The sequence below is a fragment of the Megalops cyprinoides genome, chromosome 5, assembly GCF_013368585.1.
Source record: "Megalops cyprinoides isolate fMegCyp1 chromosome 5, fMegCyp1.pri, whole genome shotgun sequence".
NCBI lineage: Eukaryota > Metazoa > Chordata > Actinopteri > Elopiformes > Megalopidae > Megalops > Megalops cyprinoides.
Genome location: NC_050587.1, coordinates 36,682,246 through 36,707,261, shown reverse-complemented (window position 1 = coordinate 36,707,261; position 25,016 = coordinate 36,682,246). Strand labels below are relative to the sequence as shown.

The window sequence follows — 25,016 nt, the reverse complement described above, 5'->3', positions numbered from 1 at the left end:
CCAGATTTAGAGCCGGAATGTCTACGCGTTCATCCCGATCAAAAGGGGCCACCAGCGTTGAGAGCACAGAGGGGCTTTCGTGAGCTGGGTCTACAGTAACGGAACCGGTCTCATCAGCTTGTGTGAGAGGCGGAATTAAGCTGGATTTCCCGCCCTTTTGGAGACACTGAATCCTGTTTCTCTTTCATGTGGGCTTGAATGTAAAATGGCCATCACATAAGTTGTAAGTACACAGCAAACCATCCATAAATCCTCAAAGGTCCTTTCTTAGACTGTGGCACCTTCTGCTGTTTTCGTACCATATGCACATAGGTGTTTTGGTAATGTGTTTTCACTTTCAATTTTTTAAATGTATTTTTGAGCACGATGCACAGAGGTTCCTGGTGAAATGCAGTGCTCTGCACTGAAAGATGCAGAAATTTGAAAGAGGTCATATTTTCTCAAAGTTCCAATGCGCATACAACAGTGTGTCTCAAACATCAGTACCAAAGTGTTCACTTAATCAACATATTTTCATTTCACAACTTGCATAATGCCACTGTATATGTATACTACAAAAAAACACACACACACATTGCAAGTGATGATGAATGTAAATGAGAGATTCAAATTATGGCACTACAGCTCTTGCAATATTTGACCTAGGTGTGTTTTCCAGAATTCCAGTCCCCCATATTTACAGAGCCAGGTGCTATGTCTGTTATAGACGGTGTTTGTATTGCTTTTCTTTTTTAGAGAAACCAAACAAGTATTATAGTCATTATACCAAATAAGAACTTCAATGGCCCCTTTTTTTACTTTAGATGTCTGCAAAGTTAATTTAAACTCCCATTGAAAGTTTCAAAAGTCTGTTTATACTTTAGAATTAATTTCAGCTTGACTCTCTCATACTAAATGGTTATCAACCATGTGCTCCACTGCAGGTCAGCACTAGTTGTACTTTGCCTGCACTTCAGCTGATAAAAAACACTGCACCAAGGACTAAGAGGGAAAATTGTATAATATCTCTCCTGTCCTAACATCTCCTCCCCGGCTGCCCAGAAAAATCAAACATAAATTATACCCTTATCTTATATGGCTCCCTTGTATCTGAAGAAGCTCCTTTTTCCATGTAATCCTGGTGGACCCTTCTCTGGTCACGGGCAGCTAGCTATTTTAAAACCCGTTTTTTTCCTCCTAAATTTATTTCACTTACTGGAAGCAACCGATGCTACTGACTTTCTTGACCTTGCAGAAATGCCAGAATTCATAATGGTCTGCGGGGCTTATAAAGCGGCACAAATCTTGCGCTGCTTTTGATATTTCGATAGATATGCATAAAGTCTGGTCCTCTCAGAGTCCTCATTCCTCTTGTGAATGTCAACTGCCTCTCTTGGGACTTTGCCCCTTGCCTCTGTCAAATCCGACATTGATGGGGAAGCTGTACAGTAGGATGTACAGTACCAGTCAAAAGTTTGAACACACCTACTCATAGAAGGGTTTTACATTTAAAATTTTCCACATTTTAGAATAAAAGTAAAGACATCAACATTAAGAATTAACACAAATGGAAGTATGCAGTGACCAAAAAAGTGTTAAATAAATCAAAACTATTGTATATTTTAGATTAATCAAAGCACCCATTCAATGTTTAAAAAAATGGAAAGAAATTCATACACAGGCATCAACTTCACTATTTATATTTGTCTAAGAAGCAAATATCAAGCATTAAAGCTTTTAGACCAAAATATCTTTGAATGCATGTTTCCCATTATCTTAATCAGGTGTGTCCAAACTTTTGACTGGTACTGTTCTATTGTTTTGTCCTAACAAAGTACAGAAAATAAAAGTTTGTATAGCACTTATTGAAAAAGGGAGGCCTCCTTGCTCAAGTAAGGCTCTGTCAGTCTAGTCATACAATTTCATACTGAAAGCTGATTGGTTACACAATACCTTATATTTCCTACCATCCATACTTACCCAGGTTGTCACAGTGAAAGAGAACATGTTTTCAGTTGACTTTCCTGGTTAAAGAAAGGTTAAACAAATAAAAATCCATTTCTAATTTAGGAATGTAAAGACATGCCTCAGAGTGGAAAGTATCTGCACAGCACTCTTTCAATTGGGTGTATTAGGACTAAATTAAATGTAATTGAACTAATTTAATTTACCAACATAATTTTATAAGGTAACTGAATTGTAATTGGAACATAACCAAACCATTTTGTATTCATCATGGCTATGAAACTGGCAATTTCATTCAAATAGATACCAAAGATATTTAAATAGACTGATTCTTATCAGTCTTTTACTCTTCATATACAAAACTACAACATTTTATCCCTGCATATTTCAGTGGAGATTTTTTAAGCACAAAATAGCAGATATCAAATAAGTGAAAAATAATATCACAGTGAGTGTTTTGCTAACATCATTTTAATGTAGCCTTATTTTTTTGCTCTTATTATATGCTTACATAATAAATGAACAAATATTCCTGAAATTTTGAAACTGATTATCAGTCATTTTGTCTAGATTTTCCTCTAAATATCAAAACTAAATGCAAAAGAAAAAAAAAATGTAGCCCCAGGCAGAGTGTACAGTTTCAGAAAACACTCTGAGAAAAATTGTTTTTTCAATCAGCCTTGAAAGCAAAAAATTTATGAGCCTTCTTTCCTGACGAATTTGCGAGTCTTGAACAGCAGCTCTTCAAAATTGCATGAGCCTACATGTTGCAGTTACGTGCAACCCCTGAAAAGGTCAGCGCTCATACATGCTTTATCACGCTTTTGTAATGAACATGAGTGCTGACAGTCCATCTGTAAATGAGCATGTCATCAGTGCTGGGCCAGTGACCTATGACCTATTCCGGTCACTTGACTGTAAGCTTTACTGAGAAAGTGAGAGTGCCCTGTAGTAATTCATCTTATACATTAAGTTGATTAAAAGCAACATAAGCCGGAAATGCATTCATTATGTTGTGTGCAGCTAGATTAGTGCTCAGTTTTCTGATTTCTTTTTTTGTAATTGTATTAATGTTGCAGAAATATATATCTGATGAAAATCTTTTATAGTAAGATTTAACATATATTTGGTGGGAGAAGGACGTTAGTGATGTATCTTGTATGCTACACTCTTATACTTCTTTCCTCAAAGCTCTCAAAAGACAAACACCCCTCAAAATCAAAGTAAATCACCCACCCCCCCCACCCCCCCGCCCAGCCCATCCGGATCTGTAGCAATGACAGGCAGAGGCAGAGGGGAACAGAACAGAAGAAAAAAGAAGAGAGAGAAAAAAGAAGGAGGGGGACAAAGAGACAGAACGAAAGAAGCACAAGGCGAAGGAGAGATCATACAATAAGGTTTCTCTGCACATCATTTATTTAGTTATTGCTCCCACTAAATGTGTCTCAGATGGGTAATATGATCTATATCGCTGAATCATGTTTTGTGTTTTATGCACTGGCTTGGAGGCAGATAGTATTTTATGTGCATTAGATAAATAACAGATTTAATATAGGCCAGGTCATTCATATCCAAGCAATCTATAGCAAGCTAAGGTAACATACTGCCCCCCTTGTGACTCAACTATAGGTAGTAGCAACCGCATACATCAGCATTGCATGAGAATGACACCACACAATACCGTAAGGTCAAGGGTCGGCCTTAGATGGTGCATGCGTCAATAGCGGTTCACTAAAATTATTCAACTGAATGATTTTTTTTTTGTCTCACAAATAACAGAATAGCCAATATTGCATGCAAGACGTGCTCCAACACAAAAGCCCACATACAGTGCTACACTGTGTCTCCACATGTCATTCAGATATTAATGCACTGGATAATGAATGAGCCACACATATAACATTTGTTGGGGCTCAGGGGGGTGGCCACCCCGGCATGCCTTAAGCTAATTTAGTATTCCAGTAAGTCGTGTAACCACCATTAGCTTAAGGGTGTTCCACAGACTGCTATAAACACACATCACGGTTAATGCAGAGTTAGATAAAAATTGCTTATTGGATTGGATTATTGGATTACGTCTCCATTCGACCACCAGACACGATTTCACTTCTCTATTCATAGATCGGGACTGTCATGCTTTTTTTTTCCCCCTATGTAAAAAACAGTGACCTTTCCCATGATAAATTATTGGGAAATATTAATGCAAGTCCATACGGGCCTACAGAATGCTCACGCATGCATAAATCAATGGGAGCAAATCTAATGGGGTTTTAGAGGGAGAAACATTAGCGGGGAGATTTGTGTGGTCTGACTCTCATTGTAAGTCCCTGGTATACAGGTCAAGGGGCCATATCCTAATGTTTCACAGTGCAGAATCATGAATATTGTATTTTTTTTTAGAATGTTTCATAGCAACTGACAAGAAAATAATAATCTTTAGCTGAAGATGGACACATTCAGGTCTGGTCATTGTGATGCTGGCTGGCCTCCTGGCTAGCTGTTGTCAATATTGAAGCTGAATGAAATGACAGTGGCCTTGTCGGTATCAGATTTTCCTCACAGAAATTAAGAGCTTTACCGTAGCTGGACAAAAAAAAATAGACAGAACGAGAAAACAGATGAGAACAGGACATTCTACCCACATTGGCTCTGGAATCCAGTCATATTAGTCGTATTATTTTAAATTTTGAAAAGCATCCATTTAAATTAGCGAGATAACTGCTTAGGATGATGCCCAGAAACAATACTGGCAACTGCAAAACGGAAGCTCCCTGCTGCATTCAAGTTTTTTGAGCAGTGTTAAAAATGTGCTTTCTCATCTTTCTTGTGCTGTTAGATGTTGATGGTGCAATCAATAAAAGATACCATCCTTGTCTCAATGAAAAGTCCTCCTCAGTACTTTCCAAATCCTTCGAGTGGACATCAAAGTCACCGCCACCACTGCTGCTCATCTCAGTGTCTGAGGCCCATGCCATTTTTTTTTTTTTTTTTTTACGAAATTGCTCTTTTATGAGGAAAGAACTGGAGATATATCTGAAGTACAAAAAGTTGAACACGAAATGAAATTAATGAACAGAAAATGGCTGGATAAGTTACAGTTGGCTGTTCACCAATTCACCGTCATCTCCCCATTCTCTTTATACACTGTCTGGCTTGCGATTGGCCAGAGTAATCATGTGACCTTTATTCAGAGAACAAAGACTTCTCAATCCATCCTTAAAAAAGCAGAAATCTCTCTCTGCACCACTCTCAATTGTACTACTCTCTCTGTATCTTCATCAACGCAGTTTGCTGGAGACAGGAATCAATGCCTTCAATACAATCACCACAGGGGGCCCCTGCTTTCCAGCACTGTATTGTTTTTGGTCTGACTCCATATATAATTCAACATGGTAGCCCTGGATGGTTGCAAATATTCAACTGTTTTAGTCTGGAGCCTTTTCACATCTTATAATGTGTATGAGACATATGATCGTCTTTTGCTTATCTGGGTTCTGTGCAGCCCAAAAGTTAACAAATCTAACTTTTATCTCACAATCCTCTATTCATATATATTCATCAACAGTTTGCTACAACTGTACATGGAGTATCCAGAAAGCTGCTGTGAAGGGCAGTTACAATATTAACCAGTAATAAGGAGAGTAATTTTTAAGAAATTTAAATTTCAGTTTCATCTCATCGATTTGCTTAAATGTTTGATTTCAGTGAATTATTATCTTGTAGGCTATGAATTACACAGGGCCCCCAAGCAAGGACATTTGGTCCTCTGGTTCATTGTTAAGGAGTCTTTGGTTCTGTGTTTGGCAGCGAAGCCGCGAGGAAGACAAACAGCGCCGCTTCCATTGCTAATCGGAACGTACTTTATGCTCGAAGCAAGATAGGAGGACCGTGAGGGGAATACAAATCCTGGCGAACCTTGATGCATATATTTACATGCCTATCGTGGATTTTTTGAATTTTGTTAACAAGCTCGTGAAAAAGGATGATAAAGAATGTTTTTACCCCCAGCCAGCCCCCCCCCCCAAATGGAGCATTCAGATCGCGAGCTGACCTTATGAAGGAAATACCACCACTGTTCCACGCAAAAGAAACCTTGCAGCAAGGTTAGGGGATGTCTGCTTACTTTTGCCAATGCCCCTTGCGTTTGCCCTTATCGATGATTTACACCCATTTGTTAAAAACACAGCAGCAAACACATTCATAGGTTTTAATAGCAAATAACATATGTACAGTTTTAGGTCAGTGTCAATATCTCATAGGTATTCGGAATGACTGGCTGAGGGTTACGTGCAAGGAGATACTGTGAGTGGTGTTTGGCAGTGTGGGTGTTTCCAACCGCATTGTAGGTAAAACTCTGGCCAAGGCTAATGTCACTGAGCTGTAAACCAAGCATGGTACTTGGTGGAAAGTGTAGAGGTGGGTGAGGTCAAGAGATGACAGGCTAAGAGGTTGTGAGGGAGAAAATCAGCCAGAGGAGGGTGTATGCAGTCAGCTAATGAGGCATGCTAACAGGGAGAGCGAGATGAATGTTAATTGAAAATGTTAATTTCCAGCTTCTTATAGAAAAGAGTTCGAGGTGCAAATGAGAAAGCGCAGGGAGGCAATGCAGATTGTAGTCAAGTTTTTTTTTTTTGACGATAAAATAAGACATAATTCTCATGAATGAAAACAAACTCAAGACATGCCGCAAGAAAACAGATCACAGATACTTTTCAAATTAAGTTCCTGAAAGAAAAGTCAGTGTTCAGGAACACTTCAGGTGTGACAATCCACAGGGATAAGTGCAAAAGTCAAAAAAAGAACAAAAAAAAGTGTGACTATAAAAAGTTTGTTTTACACAAAACAATCAAACCAACAACAGAGAAAAGATGGAAAAAGTGAGCTGGAAAAGTTATATGCAATGACAGTTAAAAAAAAAAAGTCTATCTGTCACATTTACACACAGTGACAATGTGTTGATGAAATGCCCTGGAAAAGTCAAGCTGGTGCAGGCCATGATGACACAACTGATATCTTCATGGTAAGGACCAAGAACATGAACGACGGTGTGCCTCCCAGTTGTGACATCACAGGTTAAACCTAGAGAAATGTACTTGTCTTAGCCTTAGTGTGTGTGTGTGCGCGTGTGTGTGTATGTTTTTACGCTGGGGAGCATTGTAGTATTTGTGTTTGTTGATGGATGACTAAACTCTACTTGAACGCAGTTATATCATTGAAAGGGATTACTTATGGAATATTTCTAATCTTACTGCGTTTTCTGAGATTTACATCAAAACCAACAGAGTTAATTTGTGCATGCTGTACGGTAATGAGGAAGATGGTACCAGTATAAAATATAAAGTCCCCTACAGTGCCATCAATATGTATGTATGTTCAACAACCTTTGTGCAAATTATTAATGCACATAACATCTCCACATCTGAAGTGTCAATAATAATATCTCCACATCTGAAGTGTCAATAACATTTCAAGAGACATTAGTACATTCCCTTCCATAATGATATACAATTACCAGTAATGTTTAAATGAGCTTTTATATGTATACCCAGATTTATTTTATATTGTATTTTACATTTGTATTTAATATAATTGCTGAATACTGTTACAGGAGGTATTTAAAAAATCTTTCAGTGCTTCTTTTAGCATTTCCACAATTCATCCATAGACAGTTATCTGAATGTGCACACCTGCACCTTAAATTTAACTCCTCAAATGATAAAGGATGATTTCTCTAATACTTTTTCATTGCATTTTAACAAATTCATATTGGGCCATCTGGAGGTATGCTGTAATCCCCCTGGTACACTGTTGGGTGTGCATCAATGTGCATTTTACACAATTGGAGATGGTTGGATACATACACATGCTCAATGGTTGTTATAGTGATACAGTGCAAGATCCCTTGAGACTGTATGCTGTATCTGAGAGCGTGTTGCAAGGACTCACCCTCAGGGTAACTGTTAGAGGTCTGCAAGCATCTCTGGTGCATCCTGAAAGAGACATGGCAGCTCCAGGGGTGCAGGTGGGTGTTTCCTAAAAGCTGCCACGGAAGCGAGAGGGACTTGTTACCAATGACGGACGACCACGCTGGATGAACGGGGTTACCAGCAAGCCGCAGAAATGTGTCACACACTGGAATTTCATTGGACAGGTTTCATCTGACTGTGAAGGCCAAAGCCCTCACCCTTAGGCTGTTTCAGTAACACCCTAGCACTTAAGCATAAATAAATAATCACATGAATAAATTATATATGAAAAGTTTCATACTGTATGGTAAAATAGAACATCTTAAAAAAATACATGCAGTCTGCACTTGTTCTGTAAATGAGAGAGAGAAGCTTCATCTCAAAAGGGGTGGAGCAATCATTTGTTTTCAGGTGAATGATTTGAACCAATCATAATGCTCTGTGGAAAGAAAAGTCTTTCAGTGTGTTCTTTCAGTTTGCTCACATGAATCCATGATTGACAGCACATAGTAGCCTTGTATTTGTCCACAGATTATATTATATTCCATTTCTATGCCTTCTTTTTCTCAGGTCAGAATAGACAGACAGTTTTTTATCACACATCATGCATGTCAGCATTTCTCTGAAGTTCACCCAAGTGTGTTTGTGGCTATATTCAATGAAGAAGCCACAATCAATGGCGAGCTACAGTAATTGTATCTACAGCTATAAACCTAAATCATATGAGTGTCAGAATCGATACTCTCACGCCGGGCACATCGTTAGACGGAATGTCAAAATCTCATTATTGCCTTTATATCCGAGTGTGAGTGAGAGTGGCCGGGTTTTCATTTCCTCCTTATGATAACGGTTTCCCTGGGAGGTGTGATTTATCAGTGGGACAGACTGAGAGACACCCGAGGCCTGACACCTCTTCGTCACATGCGCGGGAACGCAAGAGCCACGTTCTCAGCCCACCTGACCTCAATTAGGCTGACCGCCCGTTACACGCTGGACGTCCCGGGTTTGGGAGGTGGCCGTGTTTTATCACCTGTCTCATTGATGACCGGGGGTGCGTTTTCAATCAGGGCTGGCTGTGACCCAATCGCAGACGGCATGGGCCCCTTGAAATGGCCCTGCCACCGAAGGTCAGAACCGTGGAGGTGTATGACAATGCAATACTGCGTGTATGTGCGTGTGGGAACCATGTGTCAGCAGCCTACTGCAGTGGATAAAGGAGTAAACACCACAAGGTCATTACTCTTTATATCCTGAACAAACTTACCGAAAATATCTGAGTTTTCATTTCTCAAACTTTGCGCTGGGAAAGATAAATGTTCTGTGAACTGGTTGGAAATATCTGAGCTCTGTGCTGATTAATGTCTCCCCTGGACCTCAGGGAGGTGGGTGCGGACGTGCATTCATACATCATAATCGGCAGGTATTTTAAGCACCAACAATTATATGCAGAATCCCTGCGGAATTCATATTTCTGTATTTTAAAAGGGCCTTCGGTATCTGCGTTTTAATACCACAGAAATAACTTGTTTTGTTGTGTATTGTCCTGAACAAATTACCTTTTCCGTAGTCCGTGATGTAGAGGCCCACATAAATGCCCCAAGAAGAAGGCATAAGAAACTGCTGATTTTAAACAGATGAAACACTATGAGGATATCATGCAAACGGCTAAATCCTGAAGGGAAATGACAGACAAAAGAGCATTTGGTGAAAATGTAACAAAACATGAGAAATGGTGGAGAGGATCCCTGAAAATGTTTTTGATCAAAGATGTACAGACATAACTGGAAAATCTTGAATGGACTGCAAAATTATTTATTCTTTTTATCGCTTGTTTGTAGTCTAGTGTAGAAGAATTTGACTAGTGTTATGGCTTATTTATGTGCATGCATTCAAACATTAATTTATTCACTTGTGCATGAAACCATTTTCTCTGCTCTAACAATCCTATAATTTCTGTCCTGTTTACCTGCAAATAGAGGGAGATTTCTGTACTGAATCTGCTCTGTGGGAGTGTTCTCTTGCACAACTTCAGTGCAATTTCACACAGTGCTGCTGGGGTGACAAATCTGGCAACATGTCTCATCAGGAAAGCCTGGCAGCCATGTCATAACTGTTACAGAAACAATCTGCTTCTTTAAAAGAATCACTGTTTCAAACAATCATACCAATCTAAGGACACAATAATTATCTGCAGCTTTGATCTCCTGGCATTCATACAGTAACTAAGATTTTGTGCCAAGTATGGGGTTACAGTAACACTAGAAAATGCCACATTGTTTTTCAATTCATATTTTGACAGTGAAATAAATGTAAATTCCGTTTTTGCAAAGCCATTACTTTATTTCATGGTAATGCACCCATTTCAAACAGTCCTGACACAGACAGACAGAGACACACTACCAGGTTTTTCCATTGCACAGGAATCACAGAGGTAGCCAGCTGCTCAGAACAAAAGAAAATCAATAGAACTTTCAAGGACATGCTCTGTGTGGGCAAAGTTTGGAGGCGGGTTCTGGTATTGAAAACAAACAGTTGTGGGGCCAGAGAAAAGAACTGCGATGTAAAATTTGGGAAAAAAAATGTTTAAATGTAATCTCCGGAGGAGGTGTCCCTTTCTCACCCTGACAGGATGTGCTTGACGAAGGAGGCGTAGTTGATGCAGCCGTTGGCGTCCTCCTGCCCGGCCATGAGCCGGTCCACCTCGTCCTCTGTCATCCTCTCGCCCAGCGTGGCCAGGACGTGCCGGAGCTCCGCCCCCATGATGGTGCCGTTGCCCTCCTTGTCGAAAACCCGCAGCCCCTCCACGAAGTCCTCGAAGTTGCCCTGGTCCTTGGAGCGGGAGATGTGCTGGAGCATGGGCAAGAAGGTCTCGAAGTCCAGCATCTTGGTGCTCATGTCCTCCGGGCGCGGCTTCCCCAGGACCTTCAGCACGTCGGCGTTGGTGGGGTTCTGACCCAGGGCCCGCATCACGTCCCCGCACTGGGCGTAGGTGATCTTCATCTCGCCCGTGGGCGTCCGGTCGAAGAGGGTGAACGCCTCCTTGAACTCCTCGATCTGGTCGGCCGTGTACTCGATGGTGATGCTCTTGGGGTCGAAGTCGGGCTCCTTCGGGGGCTCGGGGAGAGGCTCAGGGGCGGCGGCGGGCTTAGGTGCCGGGGCCGCTGCTGCCTCCTTTTTGGGCTCTGGCTTTTTGGGCTCGGGCTTCTTGGCTTCGACTTTCTTGGGTGCCATCGCGATGTGGAGCCTCTGAAGGAGGGCCGATATTAGGTGCCTGCCTTTGTGCACACGGGTGGGTGTGTGTGTGTGCGCGTGTCTGTGTGTGTGTGTGCGCGCTTGGAGGACAGCAGTGCAAAGCGTGGACTGGAAGAGTCTTCCTAAAGCTTTTATATCATCCCAGCTAGGGAGGAGAGATCAGCTAGACAAACAATAGCTATGTCATACTATAAAAGGAAGAACCTTGAAATAGACCTGCCTTGCCCATGACGTGACAATGTCGCATTGTCATCAGCTGCTATCAGCTAGCTGACAGGCCTCTAGGATGCCATTAGCAGCTCCGGTCCTGGATGAAGTAGCCTGAAATGTGAATGCAAAGTTGGAAGGGGGAGGAAAAGGTCTGCCCTTTGTAATGTAGTGCAAAGCAGCCACTTTCCCTTTTCTGAGTACGTTGCCACTGCGTTTGCACATGAAAGAAATTTTCCAATGTAAAAATAGACATAAAAAATGAGCCTTGAGTTTTCTTTATAGTGATAATGTTGAATCAAAGGCCATATTGCATATTAGTAATTATTTAAGATACATATAACGGCAGATGAATAGAAAGAAACAGTGCAATTGTGTGTATATTACACACACACACACACACACACACACACACACATATGCATGCACACACAATCCCTTTCTTTTCATCTAAGAACTTTAAAAAGTGAGGTCTTTTAATAGTCTGAGAAACAAGTTGGAGCAGAGGGCGTGTAGAATTTTCATGTTGTGGTTCACAGCTCAGCATTAATTAGTATATTGATTTGTCGGAAGCAGGAGCATATTTAATTGCTTTTTTGCATTATATCAGGCTGAGAACAAAAGGGGACCAACTGTTTCGAATGGTGCATTTTTCATATATAGCTCTGAGAGCTGCATTAGATCCCACCATACCCCACAATGGTATAGGAAAGTTAATGCTCTCCCGTGCCAAGAATGAGAGTACGAAAGAACACAAACACAGCAGAAAACAGCACATCGCAAATATACCCTAAAAATAAACAAAATTTCCCAGAAAATAAAGATTAAAATGACACAAAATATCAGTAAGAGAAAAGGAGCTCTCTGTGCTGAGTGTGAGCATTTATTTATCTATTTTGCATTTGTTGCAAAACATCTGATTGCTGATGTAGGGCTCAAAATTGAAATATAGAATTCATGCCAATGCCACCTGAGGATTGAGATGTGTTCTACAAGCCTGGTTGTGCATACGAGTCAGCATATTCTGTGTGCATGATTTTCTAGGTGCTAGACAAACAATCAAAAGCTTTGAATGAATGGAAAAAAAACAAATTCCTTCTCTTTCCTTCTCTGTCTGTTGCTTAAATCACTGTCATGCTCATTCATGGAAAAGTAAAAAAAAAAAAAAAAAAAAAAAATCCCTCAGTTTCAATTAAAGAATAATGTATCTGGTTGGCAGTCTCAGAAGAGACAGCTTGTAGTTTCACCTAGAGCTTGAATTTGATGCATAAGATGCTGTGTAACACTACTACTTTGAACCATCAAGGGTTGAGCTTTGGAAGCAGTAAATTTGTCAGAGTTTCCAGTCTTTGTCTGAGCAGAACAGCTGAACAACCCAGCCAGAGCTAAATTAAGCCGCGACTGAGAAAACACTGATTAAACAGCCAGCAAAGACCGGAACGAACGTCTGAATCTTAGCGAAGACTGGCGGTGAGGTATTTAGATCCTCGCATCTTCCTATAAACGTCATTACCGGCAGCCCATAAACGTGCCCCGTACTATAATCAGACATCATTTTAATCTTAGCATCTCAAACACTGCATTTCACCTCTCTACAAGCATTAAGTTTTTTTTTTTTTTTTTTTTTTTTAAAAAAAGCTTCCAGAAGCTGCCGAGTTACAGGATCACAAACTGCCCATTTTCATTTGCTAATTGAGAATTTCTCATTCATTAACTTTTGAAAAATGTAATCCATGCCACCCAGAACTTCAGACACTCCTTAAATACAGACCTCTGCAGTACCACTACCACCACCAAACAGGTGTTGACCTAATGAATTTACGCTGAGGGGAAGGGAAGTGAATTTCACCCATGGAGTCGAGTGCTATGACCAAATTCAATATTTTGGAAATGTCTCCCTGGCCACTGGTCACATGACCACAGATACACCATGCTGTTATTTCAAGGTGACCTTTTAAACATCACTATGACAGAGTGGCTAGGCTCCCAGTTCTCCCTTAAAACATTATATCCCTTTAAATTTTTGTCAGCATGCTTGTCATGAGCAACTTAATTACTTGATTAAATAATTGAAAACAGATGTCTGTTGCTATAAAGGCGATTTTGTCACGCCCAACATCTTTAAAACTGTGTTAAAAATGGTGCCTGTATCAGTGATGATGGTGATATAAACAAAAAAAAACATTTTTTTCGTTGTCACACGTTCCGTTTTTCAGCTCTTTTTATGGCTGTCACGATTCGATAATTAAAAATTTTCCATCTCTGTTTCCTCGTCATCTTTACGTCTATGCATCTGAGTGAGAGTAACATTGTTCCGTTATAACTGTACCATATGTTAGTCTAATTAACAGGAAGGCGGACTCCCCGTGATGTAGTGACAACACTCATTTTGCCAGAGATGATTCTGATCATTTTTCCCACCGCGTGTTAAAAATAGAACACGACGCGGTAGTACTTACAGTACGCTGCGTCTTAAACTCTTCCACTCTTAAGTTTTAAAGAGGGTGACTTTGTCTGCCACCTGCCAGAAATAGACTTAAATTGGTATGCTTTAATCATTTAAATCCCAGGAGCCTCTCTCTTTTAATAACTTTTTATTCTTTTTTTTAAACTGCATCCGTTTAAGTGATGTGCGCGAAGCGGTCCCCGCTAATGCAGTTGACGCGTTTCTGCCTTTATCTCCAATAATAACGCTTGTCAGAGACAAGAAATTAAACACCTTTCAGTTCAAAGCGCTCCATTAGACATCGGTGGATACTGGCCGGCGGGCGCCGCCTTTTCGCGTTGCGTTATTTCGTGTGGAACGTCGACTTTAATGTGAGACAGTGTTGTTACAGAAGGTTCCCACTGCTCAACACGCTTTCTAGCAAAACAAGCTGAAGTGCGGATTCCAACACTTTTGCTATTATACAGTCGCGCAGACTTCCCGTAAGAGCACTTCACTTCAGCTTACAGGGTTCATAAATATCTATTTTCTAATGGGAAAACTACAGAGGCTTTGTTTACATTCAGATCTGTCAGATTGCAAAGAGAATGCAATAACGAAGAGAGATTAAAATACATTAAGAAGAGTATGGGGCACTTATGAATAGTTCAGCAACTGCAGAAGTTAATCAATGCTCAGCCAAGCACATCTGCTGGACTATTCAGTGAAATGGATGGTGGCTTTAGGCTAAATATATACATACGGCTGCTGTCGTTGTCATAGTTAATATAATAAAGTTGTTGCTGTTGCTTTTAGTTTTCAGCAAACCCAGCAGTTTGAAGGAGACAATGATGCCATGGATGAATTTGATTGACTGTTTTTTTCTCAATGACGTGTGTTATTGAATGGAATTTGGGCATCTTTCTTTACATTTACATTTATTCATTTGGCAGACGCTTTTATCCAAAGCGACTTACATAGGTTACAGTTCTTTACAATGTTATCCATTTATACAGCTGGATATTTACTGAGGCAATTGTGGGTTAAGTACCTTGCCCAAGGGTACAGCAGCAGTGTCCCAGCAGGGATCGAACCGGCAACCTTTCAGTTACGAGTCCTGCGCCTTAACCACTATGCTACACTGCCACCCATTTGACATTCAATTTCATGAACTGATACAGTGTGTTAGCATGTGTTTGCATGCTCGGTTGTGTTTGGGCATGCATGTGCAGGCATATGTGTTTGTGTTGTGTGTGTGTGTGTGTGTGTGTGTGTGTGTGTGTGTGTGTGTGTGTGTGTGTGTGTGTGTGTGTGTGTGTGAAATATAATACGAATGTGGTCTCCAAGGTTATGAGGGTCACAAAAGCAGGCAGTAACCTCTGTAGAGCGAGCAGTCACAGCCTGTCAATGACACTTTTCGACAGGCTCGTCTGGCTCTGGTGGTGTCTCATTTGTATCCCCTGCTAAACATCACCTATCCCAAACAAAAACCTGACACCCATCCACCCCCTCTCCCCCCATTAAGGTTGGTCTTGAATAACTCCTTGATAATTTTCTGCAACTGGGAGAGATGATAAATTAATCAGCCGAGTCGGTTCCGTTTACATTGGACGATCTGGACTGGGCTGTGATTTTAATCTGTCGCGGCCACTTTCATTTTACGCACGCAACTCCATTCATCACTTGGGTTGGGAGCGGCCGCGGCGTGGCATTTTAAGATGATGTTATCCATTACCTTCCACCGCAATAGATCATGCGATTCCTTCTCAATCTTTCACGGTTGGAGTGGAGGGGACATTCGAGCCGGTGGCGCCAGCTTCCCCTTGAAACCGATACCTTCCTTGCTCTTCGCTTTTTTGAACTCGCCTGGCGGCTAGCACAGCTGACAGCTCCTTTGCCTTCTGTGGAGACCCCGGAGAGACAACCTCTTTCGGGTGCGTGGGCTGGGATAGGCATCGATTTCAGATATTTGCAAAACATTGACATGGAATGTTACAGGCCCGATCGTTCATCGATGTCGGTATGTGTGTACGACGTGCATGTGTTTGACTCCATGCGTGTGAGGCAAGGATCGTTACTGAGATGGAGGAAAGCGATACGATGGAAGCCGATACGGTTGTACGATATCAGATCTGGTAAAATTTAATATTTTCTGTAAATCAAGAGCTTGCCCTCATCAGAATATGTCATCAATCATAAAAAGATGAAGAGGAAAAAAAGATGCTACATTGATTTCTGGACATTTGGTCCATAACATTAATCAATAAAATAACCTACATTAAAAGCTATGTAATAAATCCTGGGTTCATAGTGACTAGCGGAGCTCATAGTCATAGCTTGTAAAAACTTCCAGCTTTTTTTTACCTCTTTCACCATAACATAGGAGGCCATGTTGGCAAATGATGTTTCCTGGAACCTGCTGGCAAGGGAAATGCTATATTCCAGGTGGAGCAGGGCGCTAGACATTCAACATAATTGATAGCATGTCTCCACCGTGCTGTCACTGTTTGCTGACCTTCGCCAGCCGATCTTGTGGAAACAACGGCCGTTTTAGGTGGGGGGGAGAAACTGCATTTGTGTCTTCATAAATATTGTATGCTCGCTGCTTTCCACATTATCATTGAACATCCCGCGTGTTGGCGTGGGAAGGAATGAGTTTTAATGGAGGAGGAAAAAAAAAAAGTAATGGAGCTGATCATGTGATGCAGGAGAGCGTGTTCCGGAACGGAGACCGGCGTCGCATTCACTGCCATTAGTGTGTTGGCCAGAGTGATGCGGTGAATGCAGCAAATACAGCAATCAGCGTTGCCGAGGGGCTGCGGCTCTGATGAGCCCTGCGGATGCTTCTTCAGCAATACGACAGGGATGGGTTCTGCTGCTTGGAAGGCATTTGAATCAATAGACTGTGTCCTCTCATCCATTTCCACTTTGCCCAGGATAGAGGGAGAAGCTGGCATTCCTCTCTCATGAAAACATTACTGAATTCACGTCCTATCATAGGGCCAGTTAAAGGGAGTGAAATGGAATGCCAGTCATTCACAACAACAAGTAGCATACCAGAGGAAAGGGGGCCAAAACTGCTGTAGGGTCACCTTGGGTAAAAAATAAAAATCTTTTAACATGCCTGAATGGCGTAGCCTCTCCGCGGCACTCCCATTGTGACGCAAAGGGTATTTTTTTTTGGTCCCTCGTGCAAGTGGTGCGGTTGGGACGAGAGCTCTTAAGCCCAGAGATAAGGCCGGAATGAGACCGGGGGGCCTGGCCGTGGCTCAAGGCTCTGGAGGGTTCAGGGAGAGGGTGGGGGAGGAGGGGTTTGCGGAGGCTAACATCGCTGGCGGTGTGGCTGACATTTCTACCCGTGATAAAGGAGTCTTGGTCTAATAAAAGACCGCCTGGCTCCGGACGCCTGTTCCACAGATGTCCCAGGGAGTGATGCAGAAGTCTGAGGGATCACAGCAATCGTCCCCCTCTGGCTCAGTTGTAGTCCTGGATGGTCAACACATGCCATGTCTCAAACTTTATCTGCCCTGCCCTCCACTTCCACTTTCCAATTTACCTGCCATGCCCTTTGACCTTTGACCTTTAGAAACAAATTAGAGACTTCAGTCCTTGTGATGGGCAGATGTTCAAATGAACCTCTTTAATGTATAAATCGGAACACAAATGAATATTTATAATAATAAATAATATAATAATGAATTAAAAAAAAATATATTAATTATTTTTTTTTAATTAATTGTCTCACATTTCATGTGAGAACTGTATGTCTACTTATGACCAACTACAGAACTGTTGCCCCACAACTGTACATAAAGTAGAAAGTGCCCCTGCAATTCAAATAAATGAATCCAACAGCAAAATGTAGTTATAACCTCTGTCGTAATCTCTGTGCTTTAGGAGTCTCAGTGTCCTGCAAAACCCAGGCAAGTACAGGACTTGTGTTTGTGTGCTTGTGCTTGTTAAGTCTGAAGTCAGCTCTCTCTCTCTATCTCTTTCTCCACATACACACACACACATACACACGCACACACATACACACACACACACACACACGCACACACACGCATAAGTAAATTTTATGATCTGAAAAGTATTACTGTCAGTATTGTTCTCTGAAATTATTTGCTTTTGAAACTGAGGAGATGAATGCACAGACTACTTTTTGAAAGGAGCACAGACGTGAATAAAATATGGCTGACACAATGCCAGAAATATCAGTTTCTCCAGGAGACCAATTTGTCAATAAAATGTCATTTTATATTTGTGTGTTTCTATCTCACTTGCGAAAGGAAAACACTGCTGGTCGAAAATAAGAACTCATGCAGTTTGAAGTTTAACCATTCATCAATGTCTTGAAATAAACCATGGAAGTCAGTTCCTGGGTAGTGTACAGAACATACAGAAGACCATGTCTTCAGCATTTCGGCAGGTTGAAGTAAAATATTTGTGAACACAGCTTGGTGCATGAAGATGATCATGGTTTCAAATGATTCAATAAAAGTGCACAAATAAGCAATGATCACGTTAATCTGAGGGTACAGAAATCACACCAGGCAATGTACCTAAAGTCGGTATGTGGAAATGGCATGACTATAGCTTCAATTAAAATAAACTAGACACAGATTCAATCTGACCACAGTATGTTTTTATTATTAGGTTTAATTCATTGTAAAGAGAGAAAAAAAAGCCTGCTCAAAGTCTGTTTTTTTTTTTCATGGACACTTTCTCTCAAGTCAAGTACAAAGTGCTCCGAGGTTAGACTTAATCTGTACTGTAGTCCTAGGGGCTATTCTGTGGCTGGGATGGCCTGAATATAGCTCGTGGGATGCATTTAGTCAGAGCCCAGGTTACAGGTCATTGGAAGTTATTACAGTCATCTGCTTCTTAGCTAGCTTAGTCAAAAGCACCATTAAATAATGTTAGGAATGATACTATAGTAACATTATCATATCAAGCTTGGGAATGACTATTTTGTGTAATTAATAAAACTTAAATAAGAACATATAAGAACATATGAGGAGAACAGGCCATTCGGCGCAACTAAGCTCGCCATTACTATTAGAAAGTATCCAATACTGCATCAAGTCTGGACTTGAACACAGCAAGGGTCTGCGTCAACTACATGACCTGGCAACCTATTCCACGTATTGATAACTCTTTGTGTAAAAATAATACTTCCTTATATCAGTGCGGAACTTACACTTAACTAGTTTCCATTTATGTCTCCTTGTTCTACAGACTGAACTCACCCTAAAAAATGTATTGTAGTTCACTTTAAGTCCTTTTATGAATTTAAAAGCCTCTATTAAATCACCCCTAAGTATCCTCTCGCTAAGTCTAAATAGGTTAAGTGACTCGAGTCTTTCTTCGTAACTTTTATATTTCATGCCAGGAACTAATTTAGTTGCCCTTCTTTGAACTTTTTCGAGAACCTCAATATCTTTCTTATAGTGTGGTGCCCAGAACTGCACACAGTATTCCAAGTGAGGTCTGACTAGAGCCTTGTACGATTTCAATATAACCTCCTTAGGTTTATAATCAATACTTTTGGCTATATATCCCAGCATCCTGTTGGCCTTTATTGCTGCTACAGCACACTGCCTAGATCCTGTTAAGCTTGGGTCAACTATTACTCCCAAGTCTTTTTCAAATTGAGCACATTCTAGTTTTTCCCCCCCCATGAAGGTTCTTATTTCCCACGTGCAAGACTTTACATTTAGCTAAATTGAATGCCATCTTCCAGGTATCTGCCCACTTTTGGATGCTGTTCAGGTCTTCCTTTATTAAGTAAATTCTTTCTCTCTCTCTCTACTTCTGTCTCTCATGTAGCAAAATAGCTAACCTTAAGTTGAACCAACTATGGATCCATTTTTAAAAGATCCATTTTTAAAAACCCATGGTATATCATCAGTTTTGAAGGGCTAGGGGGGTTTTGTTAGATGCGAAGTGGAGCACTACCAACCCCTGACTTTGAATTCCTAAGGATCTGAGCAGCTTTTTAAATATAAATTAACAAGTAAACAGGATAAAGTCTTGAAAAGTCAGATTAAAGAGTATATACACACTGTGTGTGTGTGTTGGAGAGAGAGAGAGAGAGAGAGAGAGAATATTAAGTGAGCTGTGCTATCTGTTGCGGAATAAATTTCTTAAAATACAGTGTTGCACCTTTATGCTTCCGAGGAATAATATGACTGTTTTCACACACGGGTATGCCTTCATAATGAAGGAGAGGCTGTGATTTGAACCCATTCTCCAGACGAAAAATACTGGCTCTGTGTAAACAACGTAATTAAGAGTGTGAATGATAAAGTACAGGCGGCAAGGTGGTGGCGTTAATGCCGGGACTCCTTAATTATACAATCCACATCCACATATTCCATTCCTGCTGTCTCCCTAACTCACCTCCTATTCGCAACAGAAGAAATTGAAAAATTACAAAAAGAAAAATACATTTCACAGTCTACTGAAGCACAGCAACCAATTCAAAATTAATCAAAACATAATACAGTACAGAGTGTGATAAAGAGGTGGAGTCTGGAAGGAGGGGAGTTGTTTCGTGATTCTTTTTCGCCTTGCGCTCGGAACCAGTCAGAACTGCTTGCGGGCGCGTTGAATTTCAGATGACATCATTTGGAAACGGTGCTCTGAGGGACATGAATTTTTTTGTTTCTTTTGAAATTTAGGCAGCAAGCATGTAGGGGTGCATACAGCCTTACCTGCTGTTGTATATAACAACTTGAGTGGTTCAAAAAAGGTTTACTTTAAAAGAAGAGTTAAGAGCTTGCTGGTCATTTTCAGTGTGACAGCGATTTTGCAAGACATATTGGTGTTCAAGGCTGGTGGCAGCCATTTTGTACTTACTCAATTTACTGAAATTCCCACAAGTGGGGACTTGTGTTTAATTTTCTGTTTCCATCTCCATTTTACAGCTCCAAAATATATTGTTGGGGATCAACTGACTATTGATAAATATTGAATATAGTGACCTGTGATGTGTTATTTAATAGTCCCTACTTTGTCCATTTCAGACTGAGAAAACATGGTTTGATGTTGTACAGCCAGAATTTGGGCATCAGGTACACTAACCTACTTTACAGATCTGAGAGAAGAAAAAAGTCCAATTAAAAATGACCCACATAAATTGGGAAAATTGGAGCGCGTTAGGCTGTCAGACGGTGGCTGAGTTGGATACCTGTCTACCGGGAGTTTTGAGATTGGATTCTGGTGCGGTAGCCAAGTGGCAGTTTGTGAGAGGGAAGGAGAAAAAAAAACAATGACAAAATACTGAACAGCACGTAAGGTGACCTTGACTGAAGTGTGCTCTGAACTCAGTCTCTGTGTCCTGTTTTTCTTTGTGTACTGTAGCTGACATTAGAACTCATACCCCCCCCACACACACACACACACACCCCCACAGCCCTTCTTGAATCCTTGATGACTTGGCTTTGAAAAGGGGAACCTCATGGTGCAACAGTAAACTGCGCTTTGTAACCTTGACAGTAATGTCTGATAATCCCTTTGTTCTGGTACGCCAGCTTCCTCCAGGCTTTTCGAGAGCTGGAACTCTTTACTTGGGCCAAACTATGCTCAGCCGGAGCCAGAAAATTACTTTGTGATTGTTATTGGTGAAGGAAAATGTTTTTTTTTTTTCCTCTTCTCTATAGGGCTCTGGCTTTCCCCTAACATCACACTGGGGTAACTACTAAGTGATGCAGTTTTGACCGTTAGGGGTTTAAATGATCGTAACTGAACAAAATGAAGTTGCAACCACGCGGTTCACGCGGTTCCATGCAAGCTGCTAGATTTCTACATTTCTATAAATAGTTATCTTCCTGTCTTTCATAAGCTGGCATGTGTCTGAAGTGACAGAAAACATCAGAACTTTGCTTTCATGAGGTGTACACAAGTATTCAAACACACACACACACACACACACACATTTATTTATTTCCATACATTTTTTTCATTGAATCCAGAAATGAAATGTAATACATCCCATTTCCTGGTTTGGGGTACATGCGGCGTATGCTTTTATGATTCATTGCAGTATGTATAGGTGTAAAGGAATGCTGGCAAAGTTTTGGAAAACAGCTGATTCCTTACAGTGTTTCTGTGAAGCCCAGGGCAGGAGAGGCCCTCACTGTTGTCCTTTTGGGACTCTCTTCTGTTTGACTCACGGAGATAGGAGCCGTATCGCCCCTGTTCGTTCAGCTTTCATTCCGTTTCTGCATTGTTTCTCCTGCTATTCGCAGCGCTTCGGTATTAAGATAGGCAGGCGGGATGCGGCACAAAAGCGACTACCTGACAGGAGGAGGCGAGATCAACCTTCAGCCGCAAACCTCGGCAGGGCGCTGGCTCCGCTGCCTCCGAGCGAGCCGGCCTGGCCTGGCCGCAACGATAACGGCGTTAAGCGCGCAGCTGGGGAAATCGAGAGGCGAAATGAAACCTCGGAAATGATAACAGCATTGCCCTGCGCACAAACAGTGACAAAAAGTGGAGATGCGGTAACCAGCGCTGCTTTGAGGTCTGGGGAAGGGGGTAACTCAATTTGCTGAATCATTTCTGAGGGTTATTTGTCAGCTAGGAAATGACAGCGCTGAACGGATCGTCTGAATGGTTTTGATTTGGCTCAGCGTTTCTTTTTCAGAAATGCGGAAAACAAGAAAAGGCATGTTGTGCATCTTAAACTGTCGTAGACACAACTGCCATGGCAACCAAAAATGATTTGTACAACTTAAATGAAAAAAGGCATGTTCATGGCTCAAAAAAAGAAAAAAAAAACAGGATCATATGGACAGCAATGATTGTGTGAATGTCCAAAGTACATTTAAATAGCCAATCCTCTTGCCTGCTCTTGGTTTTATAATCTTAATGGTTGTATTTTACCATTTGAACTAATGAAAGAATGCAGGTTGTATAATATTGCAATATTGTAAAGCATTATTTTAGAGTATTATCGTATTATTGTTGAGCATACTTCTATATTACTAAGTATATTACTTCACTGAATATAGACACAATCATGTTCAAGTAATGATATGCACAATACTATTACTAATGATAAGAAGAAGAACAAACAAACTCCCAGACTACTCAGGCATGGCAGTGCAATGAAATGATTTTATACGGTAAAATGTTACTTCTTTGTAATATGGAGTTGAATTAATATGGGGAGGATTTTTTTAGATTTATAATAAAGCATCTGCTTTACTCTATTGGACCCTTAACAAGAGAACCCATTCTCTATTCTCTTCTCATAACCCCACGGCCGACCCTTTCCTTAACATCATCAACACGTCTGATTTACGCGCACAAGTGAAAGGTGCCGTTCATTTTCACCGCGGGTCCGTCCCGTTTTACAGCCTTGCTCACCGTAAATAAACCCCCCTCTCTGGAGATCTCCGGGGGTGTCGTGTCCCCTCGGTCCGGCCAGGACAACAGAGGGGCGATGACAGTCTGGAAATGCTACACGTCACTGGCCCTGCCCCGAGGCATTCACCCCTGCTAATAATAAGAATGACTCCTTCCCCACGGCCACCCCGCTACACCACACCACAACCACCTCCCCCCCCCGACACACACACACACACACACTGCGGCCTAGCAGGGCAGTCAGAGTGGGAGAGACGAGGAAGTTTCCACGTCGCTCAAGCCTTCCTTGTCTCTGGCTGCAAGCTGGTCTTACAGCTCTGTCTCCCACTGGTCGGTGGATCTATTTCTGATGCGGTCCATGCACGGCTATGGGGATGGCGGCAAATTCCCTCTACCTGTTTCTCCCTCTAGCGCACAGCTTTATAAAGGAGTCTCTCCAGGCTTAGCGGGTGCTTTTCTTTCCAGCCAGATTGGATTTGTTTTTACCCCCAACCTCTAAGCCGAGCAAATCTGAACCAGACATATCTGTCGGCTGCTCTCACTGTCTATTTCTGATTGCATATGGTTCCTCCGCAATGGCTATCCTCAGGAAGGAACCGAGGAAGTTGACTTGCTGTCGTTCGTGATACCGTTACTTTAGTTAACTCTTCCTCATAGCTTCAGATGACTCCCTTTGAAAGGCTGGGCACACATACAGTATCATTTCTATTATGGCTGCTGTTGTTGCCGGTCTTATTTTAAAGCTGATTTCATAAAAGCCTGATATTCCAATCAGCATGCATTTGATGTCCCAACTGCAGCTGGTTCAAACGGATCAGACTGAAAGCCAAATCAAATTATGCTTCGGTATTGCTTAATTGCTGTTTCGGCTTTGATCGAAATTTCCCAAGGTAACCAACTTTTCTAATAAACTAAGTGCTTTTCAAAGGCTCTAAGGACGCACAACAGAAATAGGCCTCTGTGTGATATACAGTGTGACTGGAAGTTCGCACAGCCTCTGATTGCCCTGGCTTACTCGATGAATTATCCTTATCAAATGTTCCACATGCATAGTGCAATAGTGGAATTTCTCATACATGTTTAAAATTTAAAAATAAATGCATGAAAAAGTTACATAAATTTATTTAGTCCTTGTGGGAATCCCTGTATAGCTGTCTTCCTTTTTTATCATATAGCTCCGATTTGCTTTAAGGATAGCAGCTGGGAGAGTAGTTTTATTAATATTTGCTGTCAGCAGTAGGCCACATTTGTTTTTGATCAATAGTGTACTATTAAGGCTTGCATTGTGACTTTTCGTTGAATTTGGTGTGTCTTTATTAAGTTGTCAGTCGTGCTGCATAATGTGTGTTTGACACACGTGTTGATTTCCTGTGACTGTTTTTACATTTGATTGGGAGCTTTTTTGCTACATTTAACACCTGCTGGATCCACGTGTCTGGAATGCCTGGGGTTTCGGCGAATCCTTTTCTCAGTGGCTTTGGCAAAACAACAAACGCAAAAAAACAAAGAGCATACGGACGCCACTCGGCAGAGACCAAAAATAACCAGGCCCGAGTTGCATTTCTTTGTTGCGGTTTAATGCGTGGAATTAGTCGAAAATATGAGGGCGATCCGATCCCTCTGTCTCCAGCTCCTTCATCTTTGGCTGGCAGAGCCGTAATTCTCTGCATTCTCCGGGATGTCCGGTCAGTATGCCATCCACTTTCACAGCTGCAAAATTCCATCGCGCTCACAAATACATTCCAGCCTCTCTGTGTGAAAACAAAGGTCTGCAATCTAGAACTGGTGATTTAGGATGACACATACATGACACAGGATGCCTCAGTTCAGTAACAAAATATGGAAGGTAA

General features: G+C 41.4%; 1 protein-coding gene across 1 annotated transcript; it reads right to left on the bottom strand.

The window, feature by feature from the left end:
• Nucleotides 1-10,361: 10,361 nt before the first annotated feature.
• Nucleotides 10,362-11,251, bottom strand: LOC118777568 (myosin light chain 4-like). Its single transcript, XM_036528645.1, has one exon. The coding sequence runs from the start codon at nucleotides 11,139-11,141 to the stop codon at nucleotides 10,527-10,529; it is 615 nt and encodes a 204-aa protein (XP_036384538.1). The 5' UTR covers nucleotides 11,142-11,251; the 3' UTR covers nucleotides 10,362-10,526.
• Nucleotides 11,252-25,016: the final 13,765 nt, after the last annotated feature.

What these genes read in the sequence shown, in the direction of transcription:
- LOC118777568 (XM_036528645.1), bottom strand. Translation starts at nt 11,141, where the DNA reads ATGGCACCCAAGAAAGTCGAAGCCAAGAAGCCCGAGCCCAAAAAGCCA.